Genomic DNA, 21,891 nt, shown 5'->3' with positions numbered 1-21,891 from the left:
TCACACCCCCCCCCCCTAGGGTTATCTCCAACCCTTTAAACCCCACCAACCTGCCTATTTACTTCTGCCATGGATACTGTGTAAGTTATAAAATTAAGTTACACGGCAGGGGGCATCGGCACACGCTGGAGGATAAAAGTATTTACACTCACATCTCAGCTTCACAGCCTGAAATGCCCATGCCTGCCCCTTTTTGAAAACTTCTGAGATTTGTGTGCTGTGGAATTTATGAGCGTATCAGGCCAGCTTTTAAAATCCGCTCGGCGTGCGTGAACCCTATATATATTTGTGCATCCCCTAATTAATGTGTGCATTGGACTTTTAAAATTCACCTTTAAATGTCTAAGACATTGAAAATTAGCTGAGATTGTCCCAATGCAAGGCCACATTTCTAATCCCCATCTAACTGGATATCTCGGGATACATTTTCAAAAGTTTTTATGCCCATTAGATATCAACAATTGCAAAGTAGGTGTTCAGGGCTGGAGGCCTAGACTTGAAATGACATGCACTCGTCTAATTTTCAATATATTAGACATCTCAATCATTGATGCCTTAATGCACCAAGCAAACTTTTGAAAAGTTATCTAAATATGTCTAACCCACCTATATATATAAAGTATAAAAAAAAGTGAAATCTTCCAATGAGGTTACAGAGAGGAAGATTCAGGGGAAACATGACAAAATATTTTTTTTTACAGAGAGGTAGGTAGATGACTGAATAGTCTCCTGGTGTGGATAGCAATAACCAAAACTATGTCATACATCAAGCATGCTTGTGACAGATACCAAATGCAATGGGATAGGCAGGTGTGAGAGTAACAGGTCCCAAAATGAAGGAGGTGGTTTAAGTGTTTGCTCAATCAAAATGAATTTGAGAGGGCCGAAGACAGTAGGAGGAGCAGAGGGCAACTGTACTACTGCACTGAGATTCCAAGAAGACTGAGGCAACCTGCATAGAGTAGCCATGGTTACAACCCTGACAGAATTAGAGCAGATGCATCAGGCTTCTAAGGAGGCTGGAGTATTCTGCTTGGCGTGCCCATGGTTGCAACCATAACCTCAATAATTAAAGAGCAGCCAGACATTTTGGAATTTGGATGAGCCAAGTTAGAATGGTCATGCCAAGCCTCATGAAATTAAAGTCAGTGGTAGCTTGGCAAAATTCTACCCATTTAGAGATAATTTGGTTTAGATCTAATCTGGATCCACCATTGCTACTTTAAGGTGCTGATATTGAACACTCCCACGATTATTTCAGTCTGCATTTGATATTTCCTTTCCCAAGCAAAAAGTCTTTAGTATTCCTATCTGGCTTCAGTAGGATGATATAAACCTTGGGGAAAAATATACAGCCGAGCAGTCCAATGCTAGAAGCCAGGATTGCGAAGACTTCCACTGCCACCATGTACTTCCCTCTCGTGCTCAGGTAGGCCGGGATAAAGGAGATCCAGACACTCACAAACACCAGCAAACTGAATGTGATGTATTTGGCCTCATTGAAGCTATCAGGTAAATTTCGGGCCAGGAAGGCTACAATGAAACTGATACAGGCCAAGAAGCCCAGGTATCCCAGCATGGCATAAAACAGCTCAATTGACCCTTCAGAACACTGTATTATGATTTTCTTTGCTGATTCCATGTTAACATTTGAGAAAGGAGGAGCCGTCCCCAACCAAATAAGACATAAAATAAGTTGAATTATTGAGCAAAGAGGGACAAGATAGTTTGATGTCCTGATGCCTACCCATTTCTTTAGCTTACTGCCGGGTTTTGTGGCATTGAAGGCAACAACTACTGTAATGGTTTTGGCCAAAATGCATGAGACACATAAAGAGAAAATAACACCAAATGCAGTTTGCCGGAGCATACAAGTTACTTTCATGGGACGTCCAATGAATAACAAGGAACAGAGGAAGCAGAACACAAGAGATAAGAGGAGAAGGTAACTGAGTTCTCGATTGTTGGCTTTGACTATTGGAGTATCCTTGTATTTAACAAAAATTCCTAAAATTGAAACAGTAATCAAGGAGCAGAGAGTAGATATGGCAGAAAGTATGGCACCCAAGGGTTCTTCATAAGATAAGAATTCAATGATCCGTGGAATACAGGTATCTCGCTTTTCGTTGGGCCATTGATCATCTGGGCATTTTTGACAATAAGTAGTTTCTATGGAGAAAGGTTATATACAAAATTATATAGTTTTTCATATGAAAAAATATGTTTACCAATACATACTATGTCTTACCCATGGGGAAAATTAAGTCATTTTCATATTTTACTCAAAAGTGACAGTTACTTAATTGGAGTACAGTGTCCAAATTTGAGCCCCCAACTTCAAGGACAATATGGAAAAAGTCAACTAAGCCTAGAGATCTGCAACAGCAATGACTAAAAACCTGACTAATATAACCTATGAGGATAAATTGAAGTTGTTGGGTTTATTTAGTCTTGATAAGATAAATCCAATGATTGGACTTCAAAGCATTCTTCAAATACAAAAAGGATGGAGGAAGGTTATAATAAGGATGGTGATAAACTTTTCATTATATACAATGAGAAGGGAACGATAAGCAACAGACCCAAATTGTAATAGGGGAGATTTAGATTATATATTGTGAATAACATTTTAAGGGTATAATCAAACACAAAATAAGTTACTAGAGAAACTTTATCATGGAAGATTTTAACAGCAAGTTAAACATATATGTCTGGGATGATACAGGCAGAGCAGATCCTGTTTTGAGGCAGGGAATAAACTTAGTGACCTTAAGGTAGATGTACCAGCTTATGGAACTCTCTGTGGGAATATACCAACACCATGAGATATTTTCTTGTGACGTCTGGACATTTGCTTAATATGCAAATGTGTTCTGAAGTGACTTCTGAATGAAAAAAGTTAGTGAACATTCATTGCTAGCTTTTTCACAACTACACCTCATGGAGATTGTAGTTAATTTTTGCTGGAAAACATCCAATTATGCAATTTTCCATGCAAAATTTAACTTACGCTGAATTTCTAAAGACCTGTATTTGAATGATTTCTCAGCACATTGGTGATTCTGCATAAATTAGCAGGTGCAAAAACAGCAAATGGTATGTGTAGAAATCCGCAAGCACAATCACGTGTGCTGTTTGGCATTTTTACTTGCACTATCTCATTTGCGAATCCATTCATAATTTAGTACATTGGCTTCCTCTTATAGCATTATCCTTCTATAACTCTTTGAAATTCTCACTTGCATTTGAGATATATGTAGATTTGCACAAATTTTGAATATTTTAAATACCTCTGGCCTTCATAAATGCAAACCAGTCAAGTCTGAATTTTTTCATACTCCAATAATCATAGTTTACTCTGAACATAAGAACATTAGACTTGCCATACTGGGTCAGATGAAAGGTCCATCAAGCCCAGTATCCTGTTTTTCCAACAGTGGCCAATCCAGGTCACAAGTACCTGGCAGGATCCCAAGGGGTAGATAGATTCCAAGTTGCTTATTCCAAGAATAAGCAGTGGATATCTGTAACTCTTCCTTAATAATTGTTTATTGACTTTTCTTCCAAGAACTTGTCCAAACTGTTTTTAAACATGGCTACACTAATAGCATTCATCACATTCTCTGGCAACAAATTCCAGAGCTTAATTATGTGTTGAGTAAAAAAACATATTTTCTTTTATTAGTTTTAAATGTATTATTTTGTAATCTCATGAAATTTAAGACAATAATTCAAAGAGCAGTAGCCATATTTCAACCATTGTAGATGTTTACAAATTTAATTAAATAGTGTGCATAATAATGATATTTTGAAGGGAGATATTTGTTGGCTCATGTATTATTATAACACAATAGAATACCTTTAATTCAAATTACGGGGCTACACACTCTATTCATTATTATAAGTTTAGCTGTATCTGTACGAGATCCTTGGGGATTTCATGTTACAAAAGACCCATCCATCCCTACAAAAATCTATGACAGGTATTGAAATTTTACTGAAGAGTCTTATTAATTTATACTATGGTGGTTTGACTGGATCTTCTGTGTTGTCTGCCTGGTATCACTAAGTGAATTGACTTGTCCCAGTACATTAACACTTTAATAGGGAAGTGGGCACAAACATCTCCTTTTTCTTAAGTGTCAATATAAACCAGGATAATGGAGCCCCCCCCCCCCCCCCCCCCCAATATTTTAACACAGTTAAAATTGAGCTGCACTGCTTCACCCTACCAGAAAAGGTTAATGCACCATCTCTTAAAAAGAAAAATATTGAAGTTCAGTATTTAAAGAGGTCTATATTCAGCCTCTATCTGGTTGAGCAAATTAACCAGATAAATATATCAGGCTAACTAGGCTGGGATATTCAGCAGCATGACCAAAAACTTTTCTAAACCCATAATAAGTAGCTGGATAAGTTTATCTGGATGACTTTTCAACTGCACAATAGCAGGTCTAGCTTACCTGGCTACGTTATCTGGATAAGTAGCTCTGTCACAAAACACCCCTGTCTTTTTCTTAAGTAGCCAGCTAAATATTTAGCCAGATAAATAGTTATCCGGCCAAGTGTTAGCTGCTGAATGCTGCCCAATTTTGAAATGGCGCCATGCAGCTTGATAAGTCACAGCTTATCTAGCTAAGTAGCACTGAATATGGACCATGAATTGTATACATCTACTGAAATCAAACGCCCTCAGAAAATCAATAGACCAGCCTCTCACCAGTCTGATTAGTGATTTCTCCATCGGCACATGGGATACAGTCAAAACAGCAGATGGGCTCTCCTTCCCTAGAGGCTCTTCTGAACCCGGGCAAGCATTCAGTACTGCAGATTGATTCTGGCACCTTTCAACATGATGGGAAATGTTTAGTGCAAGCTAGGAGATTAAAGCAGGCAAAGAAACTTAACTGGTAAGAGATGGGGAATGAGGCACAGGGTTAAAATAAAATCCCACCTATGACATAGGTAGATTAATGTCTTAGAAACAACAATTAAACTAAAGCAAGCAATGTAATCAAGCCCTTCCATGTTCGTTTCTGTGGAAGATATTAGTGGTTTACACTTCTGCAAGCTCTCTTCCTACTGATGCATCCCCCACCCCCCATCACTAGTAGATCAGGATACTGTTGTGCTGACACTGTGACAATTTTCATGCAAGAATCATGGACTTATGGAAATTTATATAAACAATATGGAGATCACAAGGAGGGCAATTAAGATTTTACATAGATAACTAAGCAGTTACTGGGGTAAAATTGGGGGGCTAAAAACTGACAACAACACTACGGGTGAAAGTACACAGGATGCAAAAGAGACAGGGCCAATTGTGAGAGGAGGGTGGAGCTAGCAGATGATGCCTGTGGATTTTTCATTTTGAAACTCCCGCGGGCGATTTACAGCATGGACGTTGCATCTGCTCTAAAGCAGGTGCAAAGTACGTGGATGCTGAGCCAATTGCAGAGCCTCCAGTCCTCAAATTTTCAAAAGGAAACTTGTCAGGGAGTTTTGCTTTGAAAATTAACTTTTGGGCACCATATAAATGTAAGTTACCCCCTAAAAGCATGAAATCAGCACAAATCACTGAAAAGTAGACAAACGGAAAGAGATTGTTAAGAGAATGAAGGGGTATCAGAGAAAGGATTAAAATCGTGATACAGTCTACTAGATATTTCCAGCACTCTTTTATTTAGTGCACACGTTTAATTTACCAAAAGAAAAGGAATCACCTGTGATTTTTTAAGATGTCCTTTAGCTAATCATCATGCTCTGTACCACTACAGCCCTATATACATTGTATTATTTTTTGTTCTAACCCCAAATAGCTAAATCCTATACTAATCTCGCTAAACAACCCTACCCTATAACAGGCACATTTATCGCAATACAGATGACCACATTTTTTTTGTTTCTCATGAACCTTTGACTGTGAGCAAACTTTACTCCACCTCCAGAGCTGGAGTTGATGTGCATTTAAAAAATGTGTGTTGGATGCCCAGCTTTTGGGCATGCTTTCCTTCATTGGGCAGTAATAGCGAATATCTTCATTTATATGAAATTTAAGTGCAATGGGCGCTATCCAGATTTTCAGAGGGTGCAAGTTTAGATGCACTAATATCCTTGCTGCTTTGGACACTATTATTGCACACATGAAATACCCACTCAACCCTAAGTAAATGCATGTGATAGGCTGAATATACCTTATTGCATCGGCCTGTGTGTTAGTATGAAATATTTTGGTTTAGTGGGCACTAAAAATGAAAATCAAAGCAACAATGAAATTTTGTGTCTTTCACTGTGGTTTCATTAACAATATGGCACGAAACAAAATGAACAAAGCTATTGAAATTGTCTATGTCATTTCAAATAAAAGCATATCCTTGCTTTTCTGCCTAAGATTTTTGGGAAAAAACCCCACACAGCTAATGCCAGTAACTTCTCAGATTTCAAAAACCATAGCTGCCTGCAAACTTAGAGCTATCCTTTAAGACAGAGTATATTTTTCACAACTGAATTCCAAGCCTGCTGAAGTTGGCCATGTGATGGTTTTAATTGTTCAAAGTCCAACAGCAAAGGCTATCTAACAACTGAAAGCTACTGGGAAGACATTTTCCTCCAAGAGAGGTCACAAAAATTATTTTATCACAGATTAAGCATTGGTTCTAACCGTAGAGTAGATGGAATTCCAGATAAGAGTGCTTCCATTTACAGTGACCTCCTGACCTCGAGGTGCTGTGTAATCAAAATTCCCCACTGTTGTACATGTGTAAGTCCCATTGTGAAATATCTTCCAGTTGAGGATGTCATACATGGCTGGAGGGTCACCATTCTTGTCAAAAAAAAACTCCTCACCAGATCTGGTCATAAAATGGACATTTCTGAGGTGCTGTAGGACCTACAGAGTGAAACAGAAATATATCAGAAAATTGCTAGAAAAAGTCAGCACCAGTTTCTTTATTTTTTAAAGCAAGACTAGGGGGAAAAACATGATGGCAATTAGAATGAATTTAAAGTGGGCATTTACCGATTTGGTTGTGCTATGATGGATTAATTCTACCTCATCCTGCCTGTATTTATTGATGGGTTTTGCTTATCTGGATGGGCATGTTCAGGTTTTCATCTCCAGGCCTTCTCCAGTATTATACTGGAGATAAGGTTAATTCCACATCTATAGGGTAAGTTTTTCTTTGCACAGGATCATGCAGTGGGTCTTAGAGTGCTGGCTTCCAAACTCTTTCACATGGGGTACTCTTTTTGAGAACCAAGAAAACCACATGACCCAGACAATAGTTAAATGACTTTATGATCCAAATAAAAATAGGGATCCCTTCATAGAGGTAATGGTGTTAATGTGTCTATCTATATTTTTATGTGTTATCTTTCCTTTTTAAAGACCAAATTTACATTTTCTTTCATACTCTACCTGTAAGATATCAGAAGCTACTAAAGACTCAAGAATTACAGATTTAAAATAAAAATCGCCAGTATGAATATGTGAATATTCTTAAGGCTCCTCAATTCTTCCTAGACATATTCATACATTAGGACATATTTATAGATTTCGAAAGTGTAAGCCTAAGCAGGCTATTTATAAAATATCCTCAATGTGAGTCAAGCATGTAGGATACTCTGTCCATTGTGCCCCATAGGCAGAAACACCAGGAACCCCTTTCTTCCTAGCCCAATATCCCCTACCCAGATAAAAGGATGGAAAAATCCTGTATCTGGGAGAGGGTCATGGGATAACATCCCACACAGTGTGGCATTATGTGATATATATTCATTGAGTAAAGGTCCTCTATCCTAAGATATTTTACAGATTCGGCTTCCTATAATGAAACTGTTAAATGAATCAACATATCCAGTGACAGGTGTGTGTGTGGGGGGGGGGGGGGGGGAATGATAGGGTAGGCTTAAAGGAGGGTGAGGAGAAACTAATAACAGAGTTTAGGCATCATTGCTTAGGGGGGAGAAACACTATGTTTTGGAGTCTTTGCTTGGGGTGAAGAAAGGGGGAGAAAAGGAGTTGGCAGTCAATTATTTACATGTCCTTGACCTCTTTCTTCTTTGAGACGATGACTTGGACAAGAATCAGTGGGCAGTTCCCGTGCACTAAACTCATATGTACATTTCCATCTTCCAGTTGCATCTCATATAGAAGATTCAAACAGGTGGACTTTTTTTAGGGGACTAATTTAGCAAGAGCTGAGAAAAGAAAATCCCCTTGTGCTTATACCATAGTTACATGGAAATTGTAACACAGATGTTGAGAGGAACTAGTAGGACAGCTAAGAAATATTTTAAAGATTGTTGAGCATTTAAAGGAAATTCCACAGCTAAATGTGGGCATCCAAAAAGGAAAGGAGTGATTTATCAAAGGAATTACAGGAGTGAAAATAACAAATCTGCACATAAGTAGCTTGTACTCGTGCACATGCTAGTTTACAAGCATAAAAAGTATGCATGTTCCAGGGCAGGGATAAGCGTTAGATGCGTAAGTTCCTATTTTTATATAATATCGTGAGTACATTAAGCAACTTATAAATGCAATTTTACATCTGCTACTTATGTCACACAATTGATACCAGACTCATCTATTGTTTGCTATTGGTTGGGCGGGAGTTCAGGGTGAACTGAGTAGGAGTTTAGGGTGAAGAACTAGGAGAGTCTCGATGCCCTGGAGAACGACCGGGTGAACTGCTGAAGGCATCGGCAAACTGGTCATTTCAATTATGTGTGCATGTTTTAAAATATATGAACTGCCACTTATAAATCAGGGTTTTAATTGGCATGTTGTATTTTTTCATGTGTAAAATGTACACGCATATATTTATAAGATAGATGGGAAAAGGATGTACCATGTATGCATAGCAATATTCACACATAATGAGAAATACATATATTTTATAGCCTGTGTGTACCTGATATGTGCATTTTAAAAAATACTATAGTAGAACTCCGCACAGCCATATATTGCATGACAGTAACTTTCAAAGCGGTATGCAGATGCACATGTGCGCACGTTCGTTGGCCTGCACCCAGAGACGCAGCTGTTTCATCACATCCTCGTGAATATGTGCGCATGTTATAAAAGCCTGGCCGTGTGCATATTTATGCTCAATTTCAAGCCAGCGTGAGCCTGTGAGCTCATATTTATTACAATGTTATAATTTATTATATTTATTACAATGTTATAATGTAAAATAGGGCTGTTACTACCCTATTCTTTTAGTTATCTGGAAACCGATGTGATATCTCGATCGAACGTCGGTATATAAAAGAAATAAATAAATAAATAAATAAATAAAAATATCCCGCTTCCACCACATAAGCAGGGAGGATTTTAAAAAGGTCGCGCACCGACGCCATTGCCACTAAAACCAGTTTGTTCCCCAGTTCACCCAGGGGATAGGTCTTACAAACCCCCCTAGTTTAACAGCCTTCCTTCCCCCTGTTACCCCCGAGCTTTAAAACCCCAGAGATCTACCTAGAATCTTTTATTTTATCGCCTGCACATCATCCATGGCAGAAGTTAAGCTACGCTGCGGGGCACCCCAGCACACGCCAGCCTGTGAGAGTATTAGCACGCAAATTTCAGGTGAGAATCCTGGGATGCCCATGTCCCCGCCCTGCCCCGCCCCTTTAAAAAACTTTTCATTTGCACGCACAGCGGGAGATACGCGCGTATCCGGGTGGCTTTTAAAACTTCGCCCGGCGCACGCAAGCCCAACGTATTTGCGTATCGCCTAATTCATGCACACGTTGGGCTTTTAAAATTCGCCTTTATGTGTGCATATGTAGGTGAATTTTAAAAGCCTGATGTGCAAATATTTTGGTCCGGTTTGCACAGAGTGGATTTTAAAAGCTGCCCAGATATACACATATCTCATGCTGTACGCACAAATTGAAAGATTTCGATAAGGAACGAGGTGTTGGTGTGAACTGGGCAGGGCATGGGCATTCAGGATTTTAACCTGAAATTTGTGTGTAAATACTTTACTTATGCACACTGGCGTGCACTGAGGTCTCCTTCCACGTAACTTCACTTCTGCTACGGATGATGTTTCAGTGATGGATCATTGGGGTTTTAAAGGTGGGGGCTAACAGAGTGGAAGGAAGGCTATTAAACCAGAGGGTTAGGAAGACCTATCCCTTAACTGGGCAAACTGGGAGCAAACTGATTTTAGTGGCAACGGCATCGGGGCTCATCCCTTTTAAAATCCTCCAACTTACACTTAAAATTGAGCGCATGTGTGTGCACTAGGGATGTGCAGAGCAAAATTTTATGTTCATATTTTTTATGTCCGAAAGGGGGTCCCACTTGCGGCCAATATGGACATAAAAAAAATCCAATGAGTTGGGTATATGTACATATGTGCAAAAAAAAAATTTAAACCCCCTCACCCTCCTTAATCCCCCCCCCAGACTTACCACAACTCCCTGGTGATCGAGCGAGGAGTGAGGACGTCATTTCTGCAATCCTTGGCGAGAAGCATGTGACGTCGGTGGCACGTCGAGTGACCCGGCGTCACGTGATTCCCGGCTCGTTCGCGCCGGACGGCTCGTTCGGCCCAAAAAGAACTTTTGGCCAGCTTGGGGGGGCCTCCTGACCCCCTCAAGCTGGCCAAAAGTTCTTTTTGGGCCGAACGAGCCGTCCGGCGCGAACTTGCCGGGAATCACGTGACGCCGACGTCACGTGATTCCCGGCAAGTTCGCGCCGGACGGCTCGTTCGGCCCAAAAAGAACTTTTGGCCAGCTTGAGGGGGTCAGGAGGCCCCCCCAAGCTGGCCAAAAGTTCTTTTTGGGCCGAACGAGCCGTCCGGCGCGAACGAGCCGGGAATCACGTGACGCCGGCGTCACTCGACGTGCCGCCGATGTCACATGCTTCTCGCCAAGGATTGCAGAAATGGCGTCCTCACTCCTCGCTCCATCACCAGGGAGTTGTGGTAAGTCGGGGGGGGGGATTAAGGAGGGTGAGGGGGTTTATATTTTTATTTTGGCTCAACAATCGCGATTTCCAACATATCGAACATATCTATGTTCGATATGTGGGAAATCCGATCGTTTATGTCGAATCAATTTTTTAAGTAAAAAAAAAATATGAGTTGCGTTTTACTAATGCGGTCAATCCGAATGCACACCCCTAGTGTGCACGGCCAGGCTATTTTTCAACATGCGCACATATACACGGGTATGTTATAGCCGTGTCCCCGGGCGTGGGCCGATGAACGCGCACACAGATGTGCCTGTATACCGCTTTGAAAGTTACCATCATGGGGTTGCACAAAGATGTTTGAAAGTTTATCCGCCTTGCGGTTTAGAGATGCTGTCTTGCAATCATTCAAACCTCAAAAAATGTAGCTCGCCCATATATTACTGTACTCGGTATTTAAGGGGGAATTTTCGAAGACATTTGCGGTCTTTGCAGACATAAAACCCAGTTTTATGTGCTTAAATAGCTGGTTAGAAAATCTGCAGTTCTTTGCGATCAAAACTTATGCAGCTAACTGGCTTTTGGTGTACTTGAATGTTTAATGCTGGTTGAAATTCTTACATGTTTTTGCGTGTATAAATTTAGGTAGCTAGTTTCCCTCTTAGATGAACAAACTGCTTATTCTTGAAATCTGACCAAGATACAATTTATTTCATCAGCTGTCACTGCAGTACAGACAAACCCAGGCAATCACAGTGTATCTAACTCACTAGAAGGTTCAGTGATCCAGAGTAATAAATGAATTTTTTTTTTAAACAAAACCTCAGAAAAACAAACATAAGTATCTCCCCCAAATAAATCAGTGGATGCAAATCAGTTTTCTATCACAAACCATCTTCCTTATATCAATTTGTTCCTTCTACCTTGACTTTTAGCAGGAGGGATAAATGCTTTTTTCTTATTTTAGTAGAAATGTTATTTTGAGGTCAGTTAAAATAATTGTGATTTTTTATTTTACCTGGTGTGGTTGAATTTCCTCGATGCTAACACAAGACCCATTGGATGGAAACTCAGCACCATCTTGGCATGAGACCAGATTATGTAGGGCGTGTGCATAAGCATATACAGCCAGGTAAGCATTGTATGTATATCTCAGATTGTCTAATTCGAACAGGGCAGGGTCCAGTTGATGTACTTTCTCTTGACCACTGCAAAACAATTTTTCATTTCTGTCCACTGTGCCATTTTGGGTTGCATTATTCTCTCTCCATTTACACTCAAACGCTTTTTCCCAGAAGGGTTTAATGAAGATGTCATCAGTGGAGGTTGAAGGGTGAATGGTGTGCACAAACTCCTTGAATTCAGGTATTTCTCCAACGTGAAGGGCTAGTGCTATGGTACCATTCAATGACAGCCAGGTATCTTTAGCAAACAAGTCAGGAGTGATGATAAAGGAAGTGGCGCCAACCCAGACTTTCCCTCGGATGTTCAGTTTAGCAACTTCCTCAAATACTGGCACCACAAAACCAATGTGGCAGTACACTACAATAATATTTGCAGATGACACCTTTATCACTTCTACAATCTGATTTACTCTTTCTTGGGAGAGGTAAACAGGAATTCTTTCTAAGAATTCAATGCAGCCTCCAGATCTTTCTATCTCAGTCTGTAGCATCTGACTTCCCTGGACTCCGTAGTCATTATCTGAGGCTATAATCCCAACCCAGGACCAACCAAAATGTTTCAGTAGACGAGGTATGGCATAAGCCTCTGCCAGGTCAGGAGGAACAGTGCGGAAAAAGGATGGAAAAAGGTGTTTGTTGCTAAGCATGACATTACTGGATCCATAGCTAATCTACAAAGAAGTAGAAGCCTTTAGAACATGTACCCTCCCACCATTGATCAAGCAGCCATGTCACAATTGAAATAAATGTATTCTTTGAACCGTGACACTCGGATATGGAAACATTCACATTGGTAGACATTTGAAATGCTGTTTCCTTTTCACTATTTTCATTTTCAAACAAAATTAAGCTATTTTTAATTCCTTTGCATTTCCATAAATCAGAAACACACCAACAATCTCAATAGCATGCTATATGTAAAAAGCTTTGCATTGTTTCTAAATTACAGCAAAAAAATATTAACTCATACGTATTTCCATACATCCTCTGTTCCAGATACTCCTAGACAAACAACTATGCGGTATGGCTTTTGTTTTCTTCCCACTCACACCTTTCTCCCACATCTTCATTTACACACTCACCCAATATTGGCACACACACAATCCCAAAGCTGGCAAAGGAGAGACAAAAATACCACTGATGTAAGAATATGAAAAAACAGCAATAAAGGAAGCCAAATAATAAATACATAAATCTGTTAAAAAAAAATCCCCATCTGGTAAACCCCACGTGATCAATTTGAATGATTTCATGTGCTTTAGTGATCAAGCTAATCCTTCCAAAAACGTTTGCTAATGCTTTTAATGGTACTTTAAAATTTTTATTTATAGAGTGCTCCTTTCAAATTAGCAGTTGATGCCTTTTTATTTATTTATTTATTTATTTATTTAGAAATTATCATCATTCTTATTTTTCATCCAGTTACTTTGCAATGATAATTATGAAAATCAGTTGAAAATCATGTTTTAGAGAATACAAGAGTGATACCATTAAATATTCTGTAGGACAAAAATATTTCCCTTTCATAGCTTCACCTTTCACCAGTTTTAAGTGTGGTGCTCCAGATTCCTTTTTATATCTAAAAACTTAGACTAACACTAAAGGGAAAAAGGAATTTTTCAAAACTCTTTGAGCTGGAGCCATCATGATGGTGGCAGACATCCTGTCTCCAAATGATATACATGTTCACAGAACTACAGTATGCCTTACAAAAGGCTTCCAAATTGCTGCATATTTAAGAAAGGGTCCCCTGGACATTAAATTCATCTTCAGTGTTTGAAAGAGGACCTTTCAATTTCTCCTACCTGTGGAATTTTGTAAACTCCCAGTAGCCGTGCGATCGGAATTGTGATGTCAGAAAATGATTCTCCTACCACACCTGGTACAATGGATTTGGAGCTGCAGTGATAGCTTGGCACAGGTTCCTCGGTTCCTGATAACAGAGATAGGGTATTGGCCACAGCCAACATTTTTGATAGACAGGAGTCAAGAATCTTGAAACCCAAGGTAATATTTGGCAAGATGTCAGGATTCGCATTTATCTCATGGACAGCGAAGGCCACTACCAACACCTCCCTGTATGATCTCACTTGAAATCTAATGCATTAAAACATTAAAACATTACTTTGTTCATGTGATTTGGTCTAGTGTTGTCAAACATAATTAGCAAGTATAACTCTGCAGAGATGGATAAGCTAATCTCAAGGCTTAGTTTGCTTTGATAGGATTCTCAACAGCTGGCTTGGGTCTTCCTATAATTCATCTACACTAAGATATTTGTGATGGCTAGCCTAAGAGTTTTATTAACATAAAAACAGAAGCAGTAGCTTGCTGGTAAAATTTAATGGTTCAATCCTAGCATCTTGACTCCAACAGTGAACAAATCGGGTTACTTGGAAGAACCACAAGGTCATAATGGAGATATCCATTCCTTGTTGGTCATTCCCAGAAGTAGGAGGTAGCAATCCCCAAGTCTATTTGTCTAAAAAGTTTTAATGCACCTGTCATCCAGAAACATATACAAATCTTTTTTAAACCCATTTATACTATTAACCATAGCCACATCCTCCGGCATCAAATACCACAGCTTAATAGTGCATTGACCGGAAAAAATGTATATAAATATGCTACTATTTAGTTTCATGGAGTGTCCCCTGTTAACTTGTTCCACAAATCTCATGATTTTATAAATCTATATCATATCCTTTCTCAGTTGTCTCTTCTGCAAGCCAAAGAGCCCTATTCTGTTTAGTCTTCTTAAAAAGGAAGTTGTTCCTCTTTATCATTGTAATTGCCCTTCTCTGTAACTTTTCTACTTCAGATATAACTTTTTTGAGATGCAGCAACAAGAATTACACAATACCCAAGGTAAGGTCACACCATCGTTTGATACAGAGGCAAGATGACATTCTATGTTTTGTACTCCATTACTTTTCGGATCATTCCTATCTATCTATCTATCATTCCAATGAGCTGTGAACATCTCTTTGTATGACTCTGAAGTCCTTTTTCTGGGTGGCAATTCCTAATGTGGAATCTGGCATTGTGAACGCTCCCTGCAGGGCTTTCAGTAAGCATCCATGGGGCAGGAAGCTAATTTGCAAGTGCAAAGTACCTGAGAACTTTGCAGTTGCACGAGGAAGCAACAACAGCGTTGTCAACTTGCTCCACTTCTGCTGGTCAGGTCAATCCAGTCCTGTCATGGATCTATAATCCTGCAACTCTTAGGGATATGAAAGCTACAAATTCCAGTATAACATGAGGATAAAATCAGGGCTGCATCAGCCCATAGAAATGGCAACCCTAAAATGGGTGTAATTACTGGGCTTTGTCAACATGTCATAAGAGTAACTCTTGCTTTTATTTTAAAATGATTTAATGCCAGGGAAATGTCATCCATAATATCGCTTATGCTTTCCATGAACACATACTTACTCTTCACAAGATATCTGTGAAGGCTTCTCTCTAAAGTTGGTAGCAGGGGAAGAATGTTTCCAGTGAACAATGATGATTCCTCCCAGCACAATATCACCCCGCCGAACAAAGGCTCTCACCTTTTGCTGAGGAAGGCGGCAACCAGCCTGCGGGTCCCGAGCAGGAGATGGGGAGACCAGCAGGAGGGATAGAAAAATAGGCAGAACCATCTCTGTTCTGGACAGATCTGGACCACTTTTTTTTTTTACCTCCGCCACCTTTCTTTTTTTTCTGGGTATCTTGACTGTACAGATCACGGTGAAAGGTTTAGCGTCATAGCTCGTTCTCTTGCCAAGCTACAGGGGACCTTTCTCTTCTCACTGCATAAAGTAAGCCATACATATATACTCTTATTTACTGACTCATGCTATCACCTAAGGCAATGCGGTTCCAGAAAAGAAGTGATGCAATTCTTGTACTCTCTAATGAATTAAAGGCTACTATTTTATTTCAAGTCTATAATTAATAGTTCAAATTACTGTAGTTTTCTTAATGGCTAGTTCATGAAATTATAGTATCTGATCTTTAGCCTTAGGTTCTGAAGGCAGGAGCAGGTGGGCACATGGGGTTGAATTATCAGAAAAAAAAAGAAGATAATTTTAAAGCAGGAAACAGTTGTGTTAAAATAAAGTAGGTATTGGCAAATAAGTATAGTTTTGATCAACCCATTCAGCTTACATCTCAAGCAGGGCATTTATTTTTATTTTTTTAAAGATTTGTTATCTGCCCTTCCATAGTTCATGGCGGGTAATTAATGACTTGTATTTTTATTATTGATTATTTTTACTGTTTTATATGTTTTACATTTTGAATATTGAGTTTGCAATCTTACCCCATACAAGATATGGATTTGGTGGAATATAAATATGCTAAGTAAGTAAATAAATAAATAAATAAATGAATAGATAGATAGATAACTAAGGGGGTCATTTTCTAAAAGGATCACCCGCGAAAAGTCCCTTTTCGTGTGCAATAGCCAAATCCGGGCGGAGTCCGCACCGGAAGGGGAGGAGTCGGGGTGGTGTTGAGGCTGACTCCGCGACGACTTCGCTGACGGCAAAAATGTAGGACACCTTATCGCTGCCAGTAGCACACCCAATAGCACCACCTTTCACGGTAGCGCTATTGGGTGTGAAAGCCGGCAGCGATAACACCGCAATCGCTGCCGGCTTTTGCAGGCCTGCCCCCCTGCCCCCCGGTACCGCCAAATTCACAGAGCCGCGATCGTTTAGAAAATCTGGCCCAAAATCTCTATCTTTTACATTACTAAAGTTTCAGCCAGATTCATAAATATATTCCATATTAATACTATTAGGACTAATGATTGTAACGTTAATAATAAAGGACAAGATTGACATTATTTCTTTACCATGATTATAAAAGGGGATGATCTGTGCCTCCTAAAGTAATTCCCATACAATTAGGGTCATTCTTTATTGTGCGATGTGCCGATAAGGCCCTACCCCATGCAATACCAGCCGCATCATGGCTGCATTATTAAAGTTAGGGATAGGGGAGGAGTGTGGGCCGGGTTTGGGCAGAGTTGTCTTCCGGAAGCACTGTGGGTGATAATGTTAATGTTATTCACATTATCCCCAGGCAGCACTGGCAGCACTGCAGGAAATAATTACCACCTTTTCCCGTGGTGCTATTGGGGGGGGGGGGGATGATAGTGTGCGGTGCGATGGCCTAACCATTGCAATGAGGACGGCTGCCTGCTATCGCCCCACCCCCTTTTTTTTTTTGCGACTCATCATCCTGAAGAAAAAGGTATGACAAAACAGAGGTCAGAGTCACCACAAAGTAAGGTGGCGACAGCCACTCCATGCACCGAGGTTATTTAAGCATGGTGGATCTTGAGATCTGTTTCCAAAATAAAGAAATTTTGAGGAGAGGTCAACCAGATCTGTATGTATTCATCTGGTTCATAGAGGATGTTGATGGTGGTGGAGCTGTTGGAAGGGTGGGTGGCTTCTCCTTAAAGCCCTTAAAGAGCCAGGTGGCTTGCTTCTGAGAGCTCCCTTAGGATTGGCTTTGAATTACAAAGTGTACCTGGAAAGGAGAGAGGGGGAACATCAAGAAACTGAAGAATCAACCGATGATAAATTGGACAAGATTTCATGTTATGCCTCAGACTTCTTAAAATATAAAGGGAAGACAATAAAACTGTTTGACTAGACCTTCTTTGTAGCTGTCAGCCTAGTGCAAAGGATAAGGCAAAGAAGAGCTTGTCTCAATGGGCATCAATGGGAATAGCAGAATGTGGATCCGGGGCTCCTGGTTCCTAGCCCATTAGCATAGGCACCATTCTTGCCAACAACCTCACCTTATGATTGTCCTGCCTGTATTACATTTTGGCTGATGTGCAAATTTAAGCTATTAACAGTCAGTTCAATGCACCACCACAAGGCGTTTCCTTTGAACCACTCACTTTAATTGAATTTCTTATGTTTAGCCGTCTTTTCCCATTTACATGCTTAAATGTTGTCTCTGATCATCCTTTAAGTATCAACCTGGCTCATTTTTGTTTTTATATTCTGCCTTTTTATTGATACTTTAAAGTGGATTACAATCAAGAACCATAGGTATTTGAGCATTTGCTGTATATTCCTGTTTCACACACACAACCCTTTGAACGTGCAGTCCTAGGGTCGTCTTTATTCAAGGAAGCAATGTTCAATCAAGTTCATCATTCGAGACAGAGGGTACCACAGTTTCAATTTCAGGTATACAGGTAAGGTCTCTACATGATATGACATTCTCATGTGCTCCTCCTGGACCCCAGAAATCAGTTCCTTTTCCTGGGATTTTACTTTGGAAATGCGGTGTTTCTAAATATTCAAAATGCTCCACCAATGGCCCAGGTTTTCAGACCTGCTACTGGGGGGATATCGTTTTTGCTCATTAAACCACAGATTTATTTTACCAGATGTGTTTACTACATTATTATTAATATTAATGTGTATTTATTAATTTAATTTCTCACATATGTAAATTAAAGTGATATGCAGTAAATAGGAACAATAAAATAAAACAAAAGCAAAATATAAAATGCTATAAAAGTAACATTGAGCAAAATACTACATGGTCTAATCTTAGAGCAAGCGTACGGATATGTCCACAAGTAAGTCACAGTTTGTACTAACCTATTTCATAAAAAATCCTTTCCTTCTGTATGATTTAAAACATCTGCCCCCTCAGCATCATATTTCTATAGCTGGTCCAACCATTACAATAACAATTTCCTTTCGTCCTCTCTTCTAAGATGCATACTCTACAGGTTGTACCTTCTATGTCTGCTCTCGCACCTCTGTTGCTAGTTCAGTATGTGGAGAATAAGGCTGGATTTGCTAAGGTGTTTTTTCCCATTCTGTGTCATTCTTTGATATGAAAATCATGGTATACCAGGTCTTGGGACAGCATGTGAGTAAAGTATCTTTTACTGGTTAACCCCATATATACTTATCCAAGTTATATCGACCTGTTCTTTGTAAGACATTTACTTGTCAATGTTATTGTTCTGTTAAAATGTAAAACCGAATTGATCAGTAATTCTGTTATTGGAAAGTCGGTATATAAAAATGCTAAATAAATAAATAAACACAACTGAAATGAAAATGTAATGCATTTAAAATTGATTTAAGAATCATGTAAGTGTTACTTGACTATTTTTATACCACGTCCCTAGCACTGTGCTTTTGTTATTTTTTTTCATTGTGACATTTTAAATGCTTTATCCTCATTGGATACACACAGTTTTGGCACTCAATACTTGACTCAGAGATTTCTTAACTTCCTTGTTCCTAAGGCAGTAGATGACAGGGTTTAATATGGGGGTGAACACGGTGTAGAAAACAGCTACCACTTTGTTCAAGTCAAAGGAGAAGCTCACCTTGGGCCTCACATACATGAAGGTGACTGTCCCATAGTAAATGACAACAACAATGAGGTGGGATGCACAGGTAGAGAAAGCCCTCTTCTTGCCCTGCACAGATGGAATTTTTGATATGGTTATAATTATGTAAATATAAGAAATTAATATTAATGTGAAGGAAGTCACAATTATTGCTGAGGCACAGACAAAGTCCAGCAGGTCATTGAGATAGGTGTCTGCACATGACAGCTTTAGCAATGGTGGAGCATCACAAAAGAAATGATTGATGACATTGGGCCCACAGAACGGCAGTTGAGACAGTAGCAGTATGGGTATGAAAGTGGAAAGGAAGCCACCCATCCACGCAATGAGGACAAGCAGAACACAGACTCTGGGATTCATCAGGGTGCTGTAACGAAGGGGGTTGCAAATTGCCAAATACCGGTCGTAGGCCATGGCAACTAAGAGGAAACACTCCGTGGAACTGAGGAAGAAGAAGAAGAACAACTGAAAGATACAGCCAAAGAAGGAAATGATATTATTGCCCGTCAGGATGTTTTGTAGCATCTTGGGCACAATGACGGTGGTGTACCAGATTTCCAGGAAAGAGAAGTTGCCAATATAGAAATACATAGGAGTGTGAAGCCGAGCCTCAATCCAAACTACAGTAATAATCACAATATTACCCAGAACTGTTAGCAAGTACATAATCAGAAGCAGCAGGAAGGGCAGTGGGTGCAGAGTCTTCAGTGAGGGGAACCCCAAGATAATGAACTCAGTCACCAGGGTGTGGTTCCTTGCCACCATGCCCTCCAATTTATTCCAGCTGCACAGTAAATAAAAGTCAACATGTATATAACGTTTTTAAAAAAAATCTCTCACTAGAATGATTTCATTCTTCTTGGACTAGATCACTTGATGGAAAGATTTCATAGTCAAGTATTCCATTTTCTTAGATATTGTGGGTTGGGAAGTGGGCTAGGTGCAAGGAACATAGGTCGTTTTCTACCCATAGACCAGCTGGGCAGTTTTTAAAAAAAGCTACTCGGGTTGTTCTCCTTTTGAAGTTTTGGTTACATGGGATCCAAGCAACAGAAGTAGCTATGGCCTTTGCACCTCCTTTTCTGCAAGAGAATGAAAATGAGGAACAAGTACTCATGAGGATTTGAAAATCAGTTTTTGCATGTACTTTACTCCCTCTGCTCTAAACAAGCCCCGGGAATGCCCCATTTTCAATGCTGCTAACGGTGTGTGTGTGGTGATCCAGCTCTACCGGCAGCAAAATGCACTTAGCCTATCTGTGTCATGGACCCTGTAGCAATAGGAAAGCCACTTCATGTCCCTTTGCTAAAACACAAAAGAGCACAGCCCAAGTACTTACCTATGTATCAAAGGAACACGAAACATCCAGGCATCTCAATTGGCCAGAATGCAGATCATAGCAGGGTAGAGCGAGGAGCATCCGGTAGCTATTTATTCACAGAGAAAACAGTATCTCCTAAATGCATCAGAGATAATCCCTTTCATGTCCCTTTTATTTGCACAATTGAAGCAAGCAGAAATTTAAAAATCGGTGAAAGCAGGGCAAGGTCATGTAAAACTTGCAGTCAGTCCATGCATCCCAGAGGTAAATGCATGCGTGTTCCTGAAGTATTTATTAGAAACATTGTCAGGGTCCTCTATCTATCTATCTATCTATCTATCTATGTGAAAGAAAATGCTGAAATACAAGTTATTGTTCTGATGCAGATGATTCGCTGAGAGTGATATCATTGTTATGTTTTCTTACTATTCTTCTAACAGCTGGAAATTTCTTCTGAAAATTGCCTCTCTTTAGGCTGAAAGAAACTTCTCATACAGACTTTCAAAACTAGGATAGCATTAATTTCCCCACTGTTTATATACGGTACTGTATCCTGCGATGGTAAATAATTGCTGAGGGCAGAGCCCATTAAATAGAGGCAAGCATACAGCAAACAGTGGGTTTGATTTAATAAGGCTGTTTGCCATGTCTGTGGGGAAAAAGGTTTAATAAACCAATGTCGGTTAATTGGCCTTGAAGATCAAGTAGTTCAGATCACAATATTCAAATTGCTGCATCTTTACATGACATAATAAAGAAAGAAAGAGAAGGTGGACTGGTTCCCACACTATCTCAATAAAAGAACAAAAGGTGGGCAACCCAAGAGACATGCACCCTACATCAGTTTAAGTCACCATCCAGTATTAAACAGAATTGTACCAAATAACCTTAAACTATGGAGGGAGAACACAAAACAATCACCAAAATACTCTGCACACCCTAAAGCACTAAAATTAATTTAAAAAATGTTTTTACAAAAAGATGCTTTAAAGATTTTTTTTAAGGGCATCAGAAAAATAACTTGCAACACATACACTTTTCATCATAATTTCATAGTAACATAGAA

At 39.6% G+C, this 21,891-nt stretch overlaps 2 protein-coding genes across 2 annotated transcripts; both read right to left on the bottom strand.

Annotated features, from left to right (window-relative positions):
• Nucleotides 1-1,252: 1,252 nt before the first annotated feature.
• Nucleotides 1,253-15,758, bottom strand: LOC115077286 (extracellular calcium-sensing receptor-like). The gene is made up of 6 exons (XM_029579575.1): nucleotides 15,550-15,758; nucleotides 13,920-14,211; nucleotides 11,949-12,785; nucleotides 6,665-6,892; nucleotides 4,721-4,844; nucleotides 1,253-2,169 (listed from the first exon to the last, which is right to left on the bottom strand). The coding sequence occupies exons 1-6, from the start codon at nucleotides 15,756-15,758 to the stop codon at nucleotides 1,253-1,255; spliced, it is 2,607 nt and encodes an 868-aa protein (XP_029435435.1).
• Nucleotides 15,759-19,327: 3,569 nt separating this feature from the next.
• Nucleotides 19,328-20,269, bottom strand: LOC115077285 (olfactory receptor 6N1-like). The gene has a single exon (XM_029579574.1). It carries the CDS (start codon nucleotides 20,267-20,269, stop codon nucleotides 19,328-19,330), a length of 942 nt encoding a protein of 313 aa, XP_029435434.1.
• Between the last annotated feature and the right edge of the window lie 1,622 nt (nucleotides 20,270-21,891).

The sequence above is a fragment of the Rhinatrema bivittatum genome, chromosome 16 (assembly GCF_901001135.1).
Source record: "Rhinatrema bivittatum chromosome 16, aRhiBiv1.1, whole genome shotgun sequence".
Taxonomy (NCBI): Eukaryota; Metazoa; Chordata; class Amphibia; order Gymnophiona; family Rhinatrematidae; genus Rhinatrema; species Rhinatrema bivittatum.
The sequence above is the reverse complement of the archived record's forward strand: the minus strand, read 5'-3'. Positions and strand labels throughout refer to the sequence as shown.

Coding starts and splice junctions, on each gene's coding strand:
- LOC115077286 (XM_029579575.1), bottom strand. CDS start 15,758: ATGGTTCTGCCTATTTTTCTATCCCTCCTGCTGGTCTCCCCATCTCCT. Junction 14,212..15,549: donor TCACAGATATCTTGTGAAGA/GTAAGTATGTGT, acceptor TTAATGCATTAG/ATTTCAAGTGAGATCATACA. Junction 2,170..4,720: donor AGAAATCACTAATCAGACTG/GTGAGAGGCTGG, acceptor CTTTCTCCATAG/AAACTACTTATTGTCAAAAA.
- LOC115077285 (XM_029579574.1), bottom strand. CDS start 20,269: ATGGTGGCAAGGAACCACACCCTGGTGACTGAGTTCATTATCTTGGGG.